Below are 15,378 nucleotides of genomic sequence, written 5' to 3'. Positions count from 1 at the left end.
GAACCCCTTGCTCTCCAACACACTATGTATTTTACTTGCTTATCTCATTTAGGGTTTTCCTGCCCCACTACAAGGTAAGTCCCCATAGCCCCCAGAGCCTGGGGCGGGGCCTGGCACACTGTAGGCCCTCAGCAAATAGCGACTGAGTGAGTTAACCATGAGAGCCCCTCACTATCTTCCCTGGCCCCCTGACCATGCTCACCCCTGACCGTGAGGCTGGTACCCCCAGACTTCCTGGAGCCGAGCTCTCTGACCTCCATCTTTGCTTGGATTTTGGCCAGGACCTTTCTACACACACACACACACACACACACACACACACCATCCTTGCACACCACTCCTAAGAACACCAGCTCTGAGAAGGACCTCAGACACCATCTCCTCCCTCCCTCCCTGTTTCACAGATGGGGAAACTGAGGTGCAGAGAGGTCTGAGTCCCCCAGCCTCTCGCAGGAAGGTCTACGGCAATACTGAGGTTGGCACCCAGGTCTCTAGACCCCACCGCTGAGCTCACCTTGCTGACCCTCACCCCAATCTCTAGCCAACCTGCAGGACACGTTAGCAGGAAGGCTCTCCCCTACCTTCTCCCTGAGGCTCAGCTGCAGAAGGATATAGCAGATGAAGCCCAGACAGGGAGGGCACCCCTCATCTAGCCCCACCCCTACCCAATCCCAGCACAAAACCCAGATCTAAGGACCCCAGGCTTTCCGAAGCTGAGGGCGGTCAACTCACAGCCCCGCCAGGGGTCTTCAGGAATCCTCCTTGCCCCCAGCCAGAACAATGCCAAGCAGGTGGCAGGGTTTGGACCTGGTGCCACTTGATGGCCAAGCCTTGCTCTTCACAGATCACCCTGCTCTAGGGTCCCAAACTCTAAGTCTGCAGCGAGGCAGGGACTAGGGTGAGGTGCTTAGGGCAGAAAATGTAAGGAGGCATTCACTCTCGGGCAGTTCAACGTGCACCCACACGACCCTGAGAGCAACATGCCTTCTCACATTTTCCACCATGGGTGCCTCACCTGCCTTACCTCTTCCTGGCCCTCGTCTGGGGATGCCTTTTCATAACATCAGCACAATAACAGTAATTGTTCATTGAGTGCTAATGATCTGGGCGTCATATCAGGTTCTTGACTTTCACGATCATCAATCCGCATCACCACCCTGTGAGGTAAGCAGGACCCCATTTTACAGTTGAGACAGAAGGTCCAGGAGATTCAGTAATTTTCCCAACACAGCACAGCTAGTAGGGAGGAGGGCTGGGATTCAAACCAGGCTCCCTCACCATCTCTCAGGTTCTAGCTCCCCTCCCTGGCAATGATCTTCACTCATTGAGAGTTCCTCTCAATCAACTGCCCTCCTGTTGGGAACAAGCTTTCTGTGACTTAACGACTAATTGTCTCAGACCCTCAGGAGGAAGAGACTCCTCCAATGCACTGCCATAGGAAGAGGAGGAAATGGGCTGCAGTAGAAGACACTGAGATCAGACATCAGAGAGAACTTCCTGAATGTGAGGGGTTGTGAACCACAGGGCGGATAAGGGAAACTGCACATCCTTTCCTCAAGTTTTTTTTTTTTTTTCCAAAAAAAGACACACGCACGCCCCCTCCATGCATGCATACCCACCCCGACTGTGTGGGCCCGAGGGGCTGGGTGGCCAGGATGCTGCCCAGGGGTTTGTGCAGTACATATCGGTGGCCTGCAGGGAGGGTGGGCTGGGGAAAAAATGTATCTGTGGGCTGCTGTTGTGGAGGAAGGAAAAGGCAAGGCAAGGGCCAATGGGGGGAGGCGGGTGGATGCCCAAGCCCAGGGCTGGGGGGAGGGGTCTGGCGCAGAATGCAGACTCAGCCTCCGGAGGAACATTCTGTCCAGAAATTCCTCACACCCTCCTCCCTTCCACCCCTTCAGCCCTCCCCACTCTTGCCCCCTGGGAGGCCTGGAATCCGGGCAGTTTTTCAGGCCCAATAGACCCCATGACATCACATCTACTGCCATGGCAACGGGCTGTGAGGTCACAGGCAGTGCTGCCTTTCAGGAGTGGGGAGAACAGGTGGGAGCTGGCAGGTAGGGCCAGCGGGGGAGCTGGGGCGTCCTCAGCCCCAGGACCCACGGCAGGTTATTCCGGGCTCACTTGCTCCGGTTCCAGAAATAGAACCCTAAGCAGATGAAAGGAGGGGCTGGTAGCATAAGGGAAGAGCAGGGAAGCGCCATTTCCTGGGCACTTAGAGGGGGCGTGGCCGGGATGGCACTTTACAGACCCCACAGCCCCAGGGGTGGGAGCGGGACCATCACACAGGATAAAATGAGCTGAGGCAGCAGAGGCTCTCTGGAACCCTTCTGGCAGATGCAGAAACTGAGCGTCCAGGGAGGCTGGCCAGCTCTACATGAGCGCAGGTCTTCGCCTCAAAGCCTGTGTTTGTCCCCCACCCTTCGTGTTAATTACGGCCATCCTGGGAACGGGGAGCCACTGGGGCTGGGCATCAGCACTGAGTGCAGGGGGCTGGAGAGAGGGTGTGGAACAAGCAAGGCTAGGCCCGGCCAGGGTAGGAGGGAGGCCAGCAGCCTGGTTCCCCCTGAAGTGTTTGAGTGAAGTCACTCCAGGGGCGACATCCTCTCCTGGGCAGGCCTAGGCCACCAGAGAAACAGAACAGGCTGGGTGTGATTAAATGGAATGTGATGCCTGATTTTCCCCGCACCCCCCAGGGAGGGGCCCGGGCAAGCCCACTCCTGTCCTCGGGCCGGCCCCAGTTCACCCCGAGGGACCCAGAGCACAGCTCCTGGCTGAGAGGGGGCAAGGGCAGGGGTGGCATGCACACACCTGGCCAGGCCAGGGGGGAGTACTCCCCCCAACACACCTCCTACCCCCTGCTCCACCCTGGATGCTATTCTCCCCTCAGCCAGGGCGCTGGGAGTCCGCTCGGCCCTTCGTCCCTGCCCCTCTAGCCACTCCTGTCGAAATCCTCTCTGCCCCCCACCAAGCACCTGTGCCAGCCTCTGGTCCACCCAGCCCTCCTCCCACAGCCCCCTCGCCACACCCCACAGCTGGCAGCAGACTCAGATCCAGCTTTGGGTCACTTCCCCACTCACGGACCCATAACGGCCCTACTGCTTGGCTCATCAAGTTCAAGTTCCCCTGCCCAGCTTGTGAACTCCTCCCTCATCTGGCCACACATGCCGGGTTCACTCTGACTCCATTCCTGCACTCAACCAGTTCCACCAGCATGCCCAGCCAGGGCCACCAACCAAAATGAGACAGGATTGTCTGGCCCCACTTCCCCTCCCCCCCAACCCCACCCAGCAAGGGCAGACTGGCCAAAAATATTTACCCTGGATTTGCCCTGGCTCCCAACGGTAACTCACACCAAGGCCCTACCCCCTCTCTGTCTCAGCTCTCCCTCCTCCTCCCCACCTCTCTTCCATTTGCTCACATCTTAAACTGGACCTGGAACAGGAGACAGACTTCCTCAACTACCACAGCACAACCTGACTGCTTCTTTCCCTGGCTCCCAAGTACCTCTGGTCAGACCCCCGCCCCCAGGCGGGCACTAATTCATTTCCACCTGATAAATCTCTCTCTCCCCCAGCCCCCACTAAACGTGGCTCCAGAGGGCAGGGCTCCTGAGGGCAAAGGCCTGACTTTGGCCCCTCCCAGTGGAGGTCCCAGGGGTGGTGGTCAGCACATTAGTGGATGCCTTGGCCTCCAGGAACCATGTCCCTTCACAGCCCAGTCTAAGGGCAGGACCTCCACCAGGACTGCCACCAGGCACTCCTCAGAGCAGGGACCTGCCATCAGCACCGGCCTCATACCTAACAGGTATCAGTGAGTATGGGTTCCAGCAATAGACAGAGACTCCCCCCGATGGCCCCGCTGGGCCATTTGAGGTGTTAGAAAGCTCCTCTTCACATCCAAGTCTCGTCTTCTTTCTAATAACCTCCACCTACTAGGTTCTACTCCGGAGAGCAACAGAAAACAAGCCAATCTGCCCTTCCTCACGTTCTTACTCCCATTCCGCACCCACTCCATATCTTCCCCTCTCCAGACCTCACAGCCCTTTTGCACAAATTGAGATCTTCAGCCTCCCTCACCACTCTGGGAATCTTCCTTGGAATGCAATGTCCTGAGTTTGCGCTCTCCTTTAAAAACCAAGGCTCTATGGGGTTCTTCTGACATTGCTCTGTTTTCTAGAATCTCCCAAGATGGTCACTCATGGCACACAGTGCTACAAGATGAAATTTCATCAAGAGACTGGCGTCCAAACTGAAGTGACTCCTAGCCACTCTCCTTAACGGAGGGCAAGACGGCAGCACGGGGGCTGAGGGTTCCGCACACTTCTCCGGAACCGATTAACATCACATCCTCTCCTCTTCCGTGAGGCGGCATGGTGCCTTCTTCCCTCAGATCCGTCCCTTGGGGAAGTCATCTGAAAATCTCAGGGCCACCACCTCACACCCACGAGGATGGCTGCTATCAAGAAAACAGAATTATTCGCAATAATGAATGTTAAAACATGGAAACACGGAGGAAGCTCAGATGTCCGACGGGGGAACGGCTAAGCAAAATGTGACGCACGTACAATGGAACATTATTCAGCCTTGAAAAGGAAGGACATTCTGCCAGCACAGCACGGCCTTGAGGACATCCTGCGAAGTGAAACAAGTCAGTCACAAAAGGACACATATTACATGATTCCGCTGACATGAGTCACTTGAGTGGTCAAATTCACAGAGATACAAAGCAGAATGGTGACTGGCAGGGACTGGGGAAGCGGAGGGGGCGTTCTGTTTGATGGGTAGAGTTTTGTCTTACAAGACGACAAGAGTTCCGGAGACAGATGGGTGATGGTTGTACAGGAGTGGAATACCCACTTAACACCACTGCCTGCGCTCAAAAACGGTGAAGATGGTGACTCTTACGCTCCGTGTGTTTTACCACAATAAAGAAAAGAAAAGTCAAAAAATATTTTTTCAGGGCCTCACTGGACCAAACAGTGTTAAAGCCCTCTCATTCCTGTGACTCCATGCCACCCAACCCCACCCACCTTCTAGAAGGCCTGGCACTGTGGCAGAAAAGAACTTTACAGCCCCAGCATTAAAACGGCACCTGGCACAAGGCGGGTGCTTGGGAAATGTCTGTTGGTAGGATGGATGGACAGAAAGATGGAGGGACAGACCCTCCTTTAAATCTCAGATCCTTTGGCAAACGGGCTACATAGGTAGACTGGTGGTTGGTGCTGTTTAGAAAATAAAATCCCAGGGGCGCCTGGGTGGCTCAGTCAGTTAAGCGTCCGACTTCGGCTCAGGTCATGATCTCAGGGTCCGTGAGTTCGAGCCCCGCGTCGGGCTCTGTGCTGACAGCTCAGAGCCTGGAGCCTGTTTCAGATTCTGTGTCTCCCTCTTTCTCTGCCCCTCCCCTGTTCATGCTCTGTCTCTCTCTGTCTCAAAAATAAATAAACCTTAAAAAAAAAATTAAAAAAAAAAAAGAAAATGAAATCCCAACGCCTGAAACTAATGTAACATTGTGTATCAACTTCACAGCATTGACACCATATAAATAAAAGAAGGGGGGACCATATAAATAAAAGAAGGGGGGAGGGGAGGGGAGGGAAGGGAAGGGAATCCCAGAAAAGTCCACCTGGTTGCATTAAGTGTTTACATCAGCAGAAAGCATCTAGGGTATCCTGGGGAGAAAGCAGAACCAGGAATCAAAAACCCCACTCCAGGGGCACCTGAGTGGCTCAGTCGGTTGGGTGTCTGACTCTTGATTTCAGTTCAGCTCATAATCTCATGGTGCGTGGGTTCAAGCCCCAAGTCAGGCTCTGTGCTGACAGCTCAGAGCCTGCTTGGGATTCTCTCTCCCTCTCTCTCTGCCCCTCCCCTGCTCACAGGCTCTCTCTCAAAATACATAAATAAACTTTAAAAAATAAAAAAAATAAAACCACACTCCTGACCCATCCCCTCTCCCCCACCGGCACTGCTGTGTGACCATGAACAAGTCACCTAGCCTTTCTGATCCCCAGATTGTTCCTCTGCACAATGTGTTCCTCCCGTCCACCCAGGTTGGTCTCACACTTGTCTGGAAGTGCCCAGACTTCCACACAATTCACTGTGGGTTCCGAATAGCCCAATGTCAGGGGAAGGGCTTTGAAACCCACAGGTGCCATGCAAGGGAATGCTGTCTGTCATTACTGACAGGAGTGGAGGGTGCACTGTGGTGCTGACTACTGAATATTAAATATTCCAGCTCCACCCTCTGAATAGCTCTGTGGCGTTAGGCCTCAGTTCCTCATCTGTAACACGGGGATAATAACAGCATCCCTCTTGCTGTGTTGTCATGAAGAATAAATGAGTTTATTTTTGCAAAGCTTTCAGAACAATATTTAGCAAATGGAAAGTCCCATACGAGGGTTAACTTTGAACTACTGCTCTTATTGCTATTATGGGTGAAGCCAGCCTGGGATTCCAATTGCCCCATTCACCTCTTCCTTCTCCCCCCCAACACAGACCCCGCACCGGACCTCCAATTCATTCCACGAGGCCCTTTGGAGCACCTGCCAGGGGGCTGGTCTGTATGAGGAGAAGCAGTGCACACCCATCTTTCGCCAGCGCAGGCCTCCTGGGTGCCAGGCTGTGTGTGCACAAGGGCTCACCATCTGGCAGAGCTCGGTGGCCACTCCACTTGGCCACCACCCTCGGGAAATTCCTTTTGACCCTTATTTGTCAGAAGCTGAGAAAGTGGCTTTAGCAACTTCCAAGGATCAGGAGTGTCCGTGGCAAACAAGCCCTCTCTCTCCCCTCTTCATCCTGCCCCCACCGAGAGACCCCACAGGAGGGAGGTGACCCTAGGACCCTGCTGCCCAAGGCCTTGGGCAACATCTGTTGAGTAAGATGAAAACACGGGTTGAAGATTAAGCCACTTTGCCCTGGCTGGTCTGGCACAGGCTGGAAAATGTGTCTGGCAGGCAGAGGCTGGGCAGAAATCCTGTGCCCAGGATGCGGGCCCCCGATCCCAGGGGGGTAAGATCTAAGCAGGATGGGTGAGAAGGCCAGAGGGAGAGCTGGGGCCCAACTGAGACATGGAGAAAACACCACGGGCAGACACACACGGTGTGGGGCACGAGGGAAGGGGGCAGGAAGACCAGAGACCAGCTCTGCCGAGGCTGAAGGAGAGGCAGCAAATGGAAAAGAAAGGAAAAAATACATCCCACCCTTTCCTCCCTCTTGTGAACCTGCTCAAAGCACTTGCCTTGCCTGCCTTGAGGAAAAGGTGCTGAGTGCCCTCAGGGGGAAGCCAAACTTTCTCCCGGTTTTCCCCTGGGCCACTTTCCCACTCTCTGGGGACAGCAGGAGAGATTCTGGCTGGAGCTCAGCCCCCCTAATAGACCCCCCCACCCACCCATCAGCAAGCCAGGGAATAGGAGCAACAGCAGCCCTGCTTACTGAGCACCTAATCTGCACCAGGCATCCGGCTGCAAGCCTTCCTTCTAGCCACCCAGTGAGCACATACTGAGCACCTACTATGTGCCAGACAGTGGGGATACAACAATGGACACAACAGTAAAAATCCCTTGTTGACACAGAGCTTACATGCTGGTATGAGGGGGACCTTGTAAGACACACAGTGTACCAGACAGCAATACGTGGAGGGACACGGAAAGCAGGGAGGGGAGACAGGGTTACGGGGGGAAGAGAAATCTCACACTTGTGGGAAGATCCGAGGGAGGGAAAGAGCCTTGAAGGCTCTACAGCCCTGAAGCAGCATCGTGCCTGCTATGTTCAAGGGGCAGCGAGAAGACAAGGTACGTGAAGCAGAGTCAGTGAAGGAGAGAGCTTCTAGAAGGAGGCAAGGTCGGAAAGGAAACCTGTCATGTAGACCACGCACAGGCCAATGCAAGAAACTGGACTTTTACGCAAATCAAGTGGGCAGCTGCTGGAGGGCCCTGAATCCAGATGAATTAAATACATTCATTTGCTCCTTTTATTCTCTTAACAATCTCATGCGGTGGCTGCTATTACCAAATCCCAATCTGCAGAGGGGAAACTGAGGCCCAGAGAAGTTAAGCAGCGTGTTCAAGATCGCATACCACAGACTGGGGAGCCAGGACCCAAAGGGGGTAGTCTAACCCCTCACTCTTCACCAGTGCTGGGGCAGGGGGCGGGGCTGTTCTGACTCAGGTGGGGGCCCTCTGTGGGCACAAGCTGGTGTCACAACGGCTTCGCCACCAGGTGGCTGACCCAACCTCCGGGAAGGGCAGAGTCCCCTGCACAGGTGGGGCACATCACCCCGACGGGAAGACAGGTAGGAGTTCCTTCTGGTATCTGACATCCTTCCAGCTGGAGTGCCAACCTGTCCCCTTTTGTCCCAACCCCTGACCCCTTCCTCACATAAACAAAGCTCACAGGACTCCAAATGGCCAGGAATCTGGCTTCTGCTCCAAGATCCCTAAAGCCCGGACCCCCCAGCTGTCCAAGACCAGCCAAGGACATTCTGTTCTCAGAGGCAAGGTGGTGGCAGTTGGGTTGAAATGATGAGACTTATGCTCCTCCTCCCTGCTCTCGGCCCGCCACGGTGACCCTCAGCAATCCCAGAGAGACTTCTCGCTGGTGGCTGCAGACCAGGCCCGCACTCTGGCCTCCTCACCACCACCTCCCCGCGGCACCCCACCCCCACTGTTGTCAGACGACGTGCGACTGGGCCCTGCGTGAATAACACTCCACATCTGGAGCGGCACAGCTGGGCAGAGCTGAGGCCCAGGAGGGCTTGAGCCCGGGGAGGCCAGAGGGAAAGGGGCGGCCGCTGCACAGAAGGGAAACAGCTTGGCAGGGCCTGGGCCTGGGGTGCAGAGGGCAGGGGCGCCACCGAGGGTCCGAGGTGTCTGAGGCACAGGCACTTCCACAAACTTGATTTCGTTCCATCAATGACCCTCAGTGGACGGGACACTTCTCAGCACTGAGAAGGCCTGGGGAGCATCTAGAGCAACCCCTCTCTTTGACAGAAAGGGAAACTGGGGTCCAGAAAGAGGGGGGGACTGGTCCACGGTCACCCGGCCAATGGGTGTTGGAGGGAAAGAAGAGACCAGGTGGCCTGACGGAGATTGCAGTATGCAGGCTGAGCGAGCGTGTAGATACCTGGAACAGCCTGGGCCTCAGGGACACCCCTGCTCCCTCCCCCGGCCCCCACCCACACCAGGGTCACCACAGGCTCCTCTGCACCAGCAAATCTGACTGTGCCCACCGGGGCCCTCCGTGACACACCCTGCATGCACACGCATGCCCCGTGTGGGGCAGACCCCTCCCCCTCCAGCCTCCAGGGCCCTGCCTGCCTCCAGCACTGGGCTGGGGAGCAGGAGGCCTTCACAGGGTGCGAAGGCACTAAGAGGGCAGGGAAGAAAAGTTCCCAGTGTTCCAAATCAGCCCAGCTGGGATCAGTCTGGAACGGGCCCCTCTCCCCAGCCCACAACTCATGAGTCCTGCCCGTCCATACTTCTCTGGAAGCCTGACAGGGGAGGGAAGGGTGGGAGACAGGGAGACGGGGCAGAAAAGCAGAGTCAGTTCCAGCTTGGAGGTGGAACGGGCCACCTGAGTGTGAGCACCTGCCCAAGCAGGTGAACTCTGTGGGTCATGCCTCCCATCCCCCTTCCTCCAGCCGAAGGGTACCTGACCCGGGACCAGGCAGGTAGAAGGAGATGCCACCCCCTGGTCCTGGAAGCCCCAGAACAATAGGCACCTGGCCAGGCCTCGGAGGCATGCAAGATGCCCTTTTATGGGTTTTTCCAAGGACTTAAGTCTCAAATTGAAATAGGAGGCCCTGCATCTCATCAGAAGGGACCTCATGACTCATTTCCTCCCAGTCCGGCTTCAGCCTTGGGAAGGGTCCCCCTCCTCCTCCTCCCCGAATTGCCCAGCACCCTCGGGGGCTTGCAGCATGCTTAGGTCTAAAGTAAGCTGTAACCAAGGAGCTGGGGAAAGAGGAGGAGAGACCAGCAGGGTAGGGAAGGGACTGTCACTCACCACCAGTTCATGGTTGGATGGAGGAATGCAGGGGGCAGCCACCTGTGGGAGGAACAGAGAAAGGGCAAGGTTAGCATCTTTCATCCCCATAGAAAACCAGGGCCTCCTGAGATCATTCCAATGGTCCCACCTCCACACTAGACACCCCTTCCCTCAACTCAACACAATGACAATCTCCAGCTTGAGAGGCCACTGGAAGCCCGCGCAATAACATGGGAAAACGTTCAGGCAATAATGCTTGGTAGAGGGGGTGCCGCAGGAGGCAAAAACGAAATGTGTATCACAATTTTTCAGTTCTGTAGAAAAATACGCAGAAGACTGGAGGTCAGTGCAGCACAATTTTTCACAACAATGGGTTGAGGTAATAAGAATAAGGATTTTTTTTTTTCTTTGCTCTATGTTCTACAGTAGGCTAAGATTTGTTTTAAATTTTTTTTAAAAACACGTTTAAGACCTCTAGGAAAGGAGGTTCTCCCCAGCACCAGGGCATCTCACCAAAAACGGCAGTGTCTGGGGTCCCCTCAGCATGTGGGAAGCAGGCTGGCGAAGGGCCCCTGCCAGCTCTTCCCAAGGAAGCCTTGAGGAGCGAAAGCACCCTGTATGGGTGAGCTATTGTTTGTTTGTTTTTTTTTTAAGACGAAATTTATTGTCAAATTGGTTTCCATACAACACCCAGTGCTCATCCCGACAGGTGCCCTCCTCAATGCCCCTCACCCACCCTCCCCTCCCTCCCCCCCATCAACTCTCAGTTTGTTCTCAGTTTTTAGGAGTCTCTTATGTTTTGGCTCCCACATCATCCTCATCTTCCTCTCCGATGGAGGCGGGGGTGGCAACTTGGGCCTCCAGACAGAGGGACTGGGGAGGGAGGGCTGCATTTCTCCCTTCCCTGAGATAACAACCCCCCCCCCCCCCAGCCAGGGCAGCCAAAACCACTACGCTGACAATTAGCAGGGCCCTTTATCAGAGGCGCAGTGTGTTCTTTTTTTTCTAGCCGGGACACGTTTTTCTTGGAGCTCATACCTCAATCTTGGCTCCAGTTCCCAACCCAAGGGGCCCACAGAGGGGACTAGGGGGAGGCTCTCCCTCGGGCATGAGGGTGTCTGGGCACAAGCCCTGGATCACCAAAGAGGGGGTTGCTGCCTCCTCAAACAGTGGGCAACCCCTGCCCCAGCCACCACCCCAGTGAAGCGGTAACGGTGACAGCCCAGGCCCTGCTGGACCTGGCTGTTGACGAGAAGCCACCCTCAGCCGGGCCCTCCCTCCACCTGACCCAGGCTGTCCTCCAAGCAGCCCAAGGGATCCCCAGGCTTGACACACCAGCCCGGAAGGGGACAACACATGACTGTGTGCCCTGAGCTCTGCAAGGCGTGGAGAAACTAGGGGTTTAGCATCCCCGGGTTCTTGACCCAGTCCTGTTACAGGCTTGCTGCCCAGCTCATTCTCCAGCAGAGAAGCCTGTGTTGAATCTCAGTATCTACGGCCCGGTACTCAGCATTACTCCGAGATTGTTGCGAGACTCATGTATGAGGCCAAAAAAGGGAACAACAGCTAACACCTGCTGAATGTGGACTATAGAAATGACAGGCATTATTATTATCAGTGCTTGACCCATATTAACTCATTTAATCCTTCCAGAAACCCAAAAGGGTAGGTGCTAGTATAGCTTCAGTTGAGGCACAGGGGTCACAGAGATGTTAAACAACTTGCCCAAGGTCACACAGCTGAGAAGGGGGCAAGATCTGAACCCAGGCATTCTGATTCCCGAAATGAAATGTGAAGGAGGACTCATCCCCTAAGTTCAAGAGAATGAGGAAACATGGGGGGAATGTTCTCACAAGTTCAGGGTTCTTGACACATACCAGCATGGAGCCATGAGTGACTGTTTTAGAAGTTTCAGGGAGGGGAGTCCAGGGCCTGGAGTGGGGTGGAGGATGCCAGGAGAACAGAGTGGGAAGGAAGGGAAGGCCCCAGCGGAGACTGTGGCCTGCGGGGCTCCCTACCTTCCCCACCCACCAGACAAGGTCTCAGACAAGGGACACATGGGTGTCCCCATCAGGCGCCTTCAGGGCAGGAGTCCTGAATCTAGCAGTGGCCTCCTCCCTGTCTCCTCCCGTCCCCAACCCCATTCAGGGGCTGCAGGCTTCAACCTTCTGGGGCCAGGCCCCCAGTGTCTCCTCCCACACCGCTCTACCATTTATGGGTCCCTCGGGGCCTGGGTGGGAGCGGGTGTAATCCACAGGGCAGCGCCCTGCTCTGCTCCTTCCTTCTGGGCTGGGGCGGGGCTGGGAACCTGATGGAGGACCATACTACGGGAGGAGGGATGCTGCGGGCTCCGGCCACAGCATCCCAGACCCGGGCAAGTCCCATCCATAGCCAGTGTCTCCCATGCCATTTCACCAGGGGATCTCTAGTCTCCCATTCAGGGACCGGGGATTGAGGGAGAGGTTATGGGTACATTTAAAGCAGGGGCAGAATGGACAGTATCCTCTGAAACAGGGGGAGGGTCTCTCTCCTAGAAACATCCTCAGGCGGTAGAAATAATGGGGGTCCAGGTGTCCTGACCCCAGGTCCCTTCCCTGCTCCTCCTGAGGCAGAACCACCCTCTAAGGATTTAGATCTGAGGGGAATCTGCAGACCCCCCAGCCAGAGGGCCTGAGGCCTGGGTGCCCCTCGTGGCCTGCTGCCCCCCAGCAGCCTCCTCCACCCGCCGCCCACAGCTGTGCATTCCAGGCCAGCCGGCCAGCCAGCCCACTAACTTTGTTGTGTGTTTCAATGTTTCTTGTCTCTCTCTCTCTCTCTCTCTCTCTCCTTTTTTTTTTTTTTTTTTTTTTTTTTTTTGTAAGTAGAGAAATGTTTCCTTAAAAGGCTCTCTCCTTCCCTCCGGCACCCTGGCCCCTGGCCACCCTCTCAGGAGCCTGGAATGTGCCAGGGAGAGCCAGGGCCCCCTGCCACTCTGTGGCCGGTGCCTACCGCCCCACACTCCGGGTGTCAGCACTGACCACTCCCATCGCCCCTTAGGGACCGAAGCTAGAAACCTCTCTGCAGAGGGGGCAGACTCTGGGGCGTCCGTAGCGGCTCTGGGTCCCAGCCCTGTCATACCCTCGTTTCCCTGGTATCAGCAGTGCAGGATTCCAGGGCTCAGCCCCAGGAGGTCAGCCTCAGGTAAGCCTCCTCCCCTGATATACCTGCAAAACCCCATCTACACAGCAGGGGCTGAGCAGGCCTGATGCGCACTTTTCCACCCTAAGAAAGGCAACAATAAAAACAGCGGTGCTAACGCTCCCATCACACTCGCTATATGCCAGGCACTGTTCTTCACACTTTGCATAAATTAACTCATTAGTTCCTACAACAAACCTCAGCATCCTGTTTTATAGACAAGGAGGCTGAGGCACAGGGAGGTTAACAAGCTGTCCAGTAGAGGAGGCAGGACGCGAACCCAGCAGTCTGGCTCCAGATCGAGATGTGCTCCTGCCCTCTCTGCTATGCTGATGCTCCTGTAGACGATGGCTTCCATATGGCCGTAGTCAACAATAGTAATGGAAAGCTCACGGAATGTGGCTGTCTGTCTGCTACTGTCCTAAGCTCTTTTCCTGGACTCATTATGATCCTACTAAAAAAATGTATAGGGCGCCTGGGTGGTTCAGTCGGTTAAGCATCCAACTCTTGATTTCAGTTCAGGTCATGATCTCACGGTTTGTGAGTTCGAGCCAGAGCCAGACCAGGGCCAATGCTGGGCATTCATCAGCCCCCTCCCCCACCCCCACTAATGCTTTCTGAGTTTCAAATGTCCCTGAGCAAAATACCAACAACAGGAACACCCTTGGAGATTCCCCCAGGGATCACGAGGGTCTAAAGCACCAGACAGCAGCCAGCCAGGCAGACAAGGGCTCTCTGCATGACCTGGCCCCTGCCCTCCTCTCCACCACCACTCTATATCCATCCCCTTGTCAAGGACCCAAATCCATAAAGGGGAGGGGGGCAGATCTCAGTCCTTTGAACACACCTAGCTCTGCTCCTCCTCAGGGCCTCTGCATATGCTGTTCCCTCTGCCTGGGACACGCTCAGCCCAGCTGTCTGCATAGCTGAGTCCTTCCCACACTTCTGGCTTAGGCTTAAATGCCACCACCCCCGAGAGGCCCTCCCTGACTCCCTTAATTTACACACATATGAGCATGTGCGCGCGCACGCGCGCACACACACACACACACTCCTGCACTCCTATCTCTTCCTTCACAGACCTAATTACGGTTTCTAATTATGCAGGTGTCTGTTTTCTTGTCTATGTTTCCCTTGCTAGAAAACAACCTCCATGAGGGCAAGGAATACATCTTGTTCATCACACTAGTCCCAGCACATAGTAGCTGCACACTAAATACTTGTGGAACGATGAAAGACACTCAAGGCCCGAGAAAGGAAGGCACCTGCAGCCACTAGTGGTAAAAATCACTGCCATTTGTTGGGCACCTCCTGTGTGCCAGGTGCTGGGGCTAATCCCGCCACATGCCTGTCTCTCTGAGACCTTCCAGTCCTGCAGAGTCAGTAATATTGCTCCCATTTTACTGATGAAAAAATGGAGGCTCGAAGAGATCATGACACTTGTCCCCGGTCAATCTGCTGGGGAAGAGTGCACTGCAAGTGAAATCTTGGTCTGTGGGCTCCAGGCACCCGCCTGGCATGGCCCCCAGCACCTCAGTCATGAGCAAGTGGTAGGACCCGGTCCCCAGCTGGGTGACAACTCCCATTCTCAGGGCCTCAGGTTCTCAGCCTCGGTTACATAAAACCCCAGACTCCTCAACTTGCCCAACCCTTCCAAGGAGCTCCCCACACCCATGACCACCTGGCCCCTGGGGCTGGACAGGGCCGCCTTCCCCCGGCCAAAATTAGAGCCACTTGAGTCTCTGACTTAAGCACTTCATACACTCCCCTTATCTCTAGCTAGTCTTTTGTGTGTGTGGTAAAATGCACACAACATAAAATTTACCATTTTAACCGTTTCTTTTTTTTTTAATTTTTTCACCGTTTGTTTACTTTTGAGACAGAGACAGAGTGCAAGCAGGGAAGAGGCAGAGAGAGAGGGAGACACAGAAACTGAAACGGGCTCCAGGCTCTGAGCATCAGCACAGTGCCCAACGTGGAGCTCAAACTTACGAAGAGCAAGATCATGACCTGAGCCAAAGTCAGATGCTTAATCGACTGAGCCACCGAGGCACCCCACCATTTTAATCATTTTCCTAAAAAGTACAATTTGATGGCAATCAAGTGCACTCACACTGCTGTACAACCATCACCCCTATTCATTTCCCGAATGTTTTCATCTTCCCAAATAGAAATCCCACATCCTCTAAACAAGAACCCCCTTCCCCTTTCCTCCCAG

At 55.0% G+C, this 15,378-nt stretch overlaps 1 protein-coding gene and 1 long non-coding RNA gene across 6 annotated transcripts in view; one reads left to right on the top strand and one right to left on the bottom strand.

Annotated features, from left to right (window-relative positions):
- The window catches only part of TNS1 (tensin 1), a 225,563-nt gene that overhangs the window by 101,217 nt on the left and 108,968 nt on the right, over window positions 1–15,378 (bottom strand). For all 5 annotated transcript variants that reach the window (XM_049614914.1, XM_049614915.1, XM_049614916.1 and 2 more), the window contains one exon: window positions 10,002–10,043. In XM_049614914.1, the coding sequence (XP_049470871.1) occupies window positions 10,002–10,043 (42 nt within the window). The remainder of the gene's footprint in view (window positions 1–10,001; window positions 10,044–15,378) is intronic.
- Window positions 1,920–5,269, top strand: LOC125911204 (uncharacterized). The gene is made up of 2 exons (XR_007454284.1): window positions 1,920–3,807; window positions 4,180–5,269. It is a non-coding gene; the product is annotated as an uncharacterized LOC125911204 (long non-coding RNA).

This window comes from Panthera uncia (genome assembly GCF_023721935.1).
Source record: "Panthera uncia isolate 11264 chromosome C1 unlocalized genomic scaffold, Puncia_PCG_1.0 HiC_scaffold_3, whole genome shotgun sequence".
Classification (NCBI taxonomy): Eukaryota; Metazoa; Chordata; class Mammalia; order Carnivora; family Felidae; genus Panthera; species Panthera uncia.
Note: the sequence above shows the minus strand (reverse complement) of the source record. Positions and strands in the feature narration are given on the sequence as shown.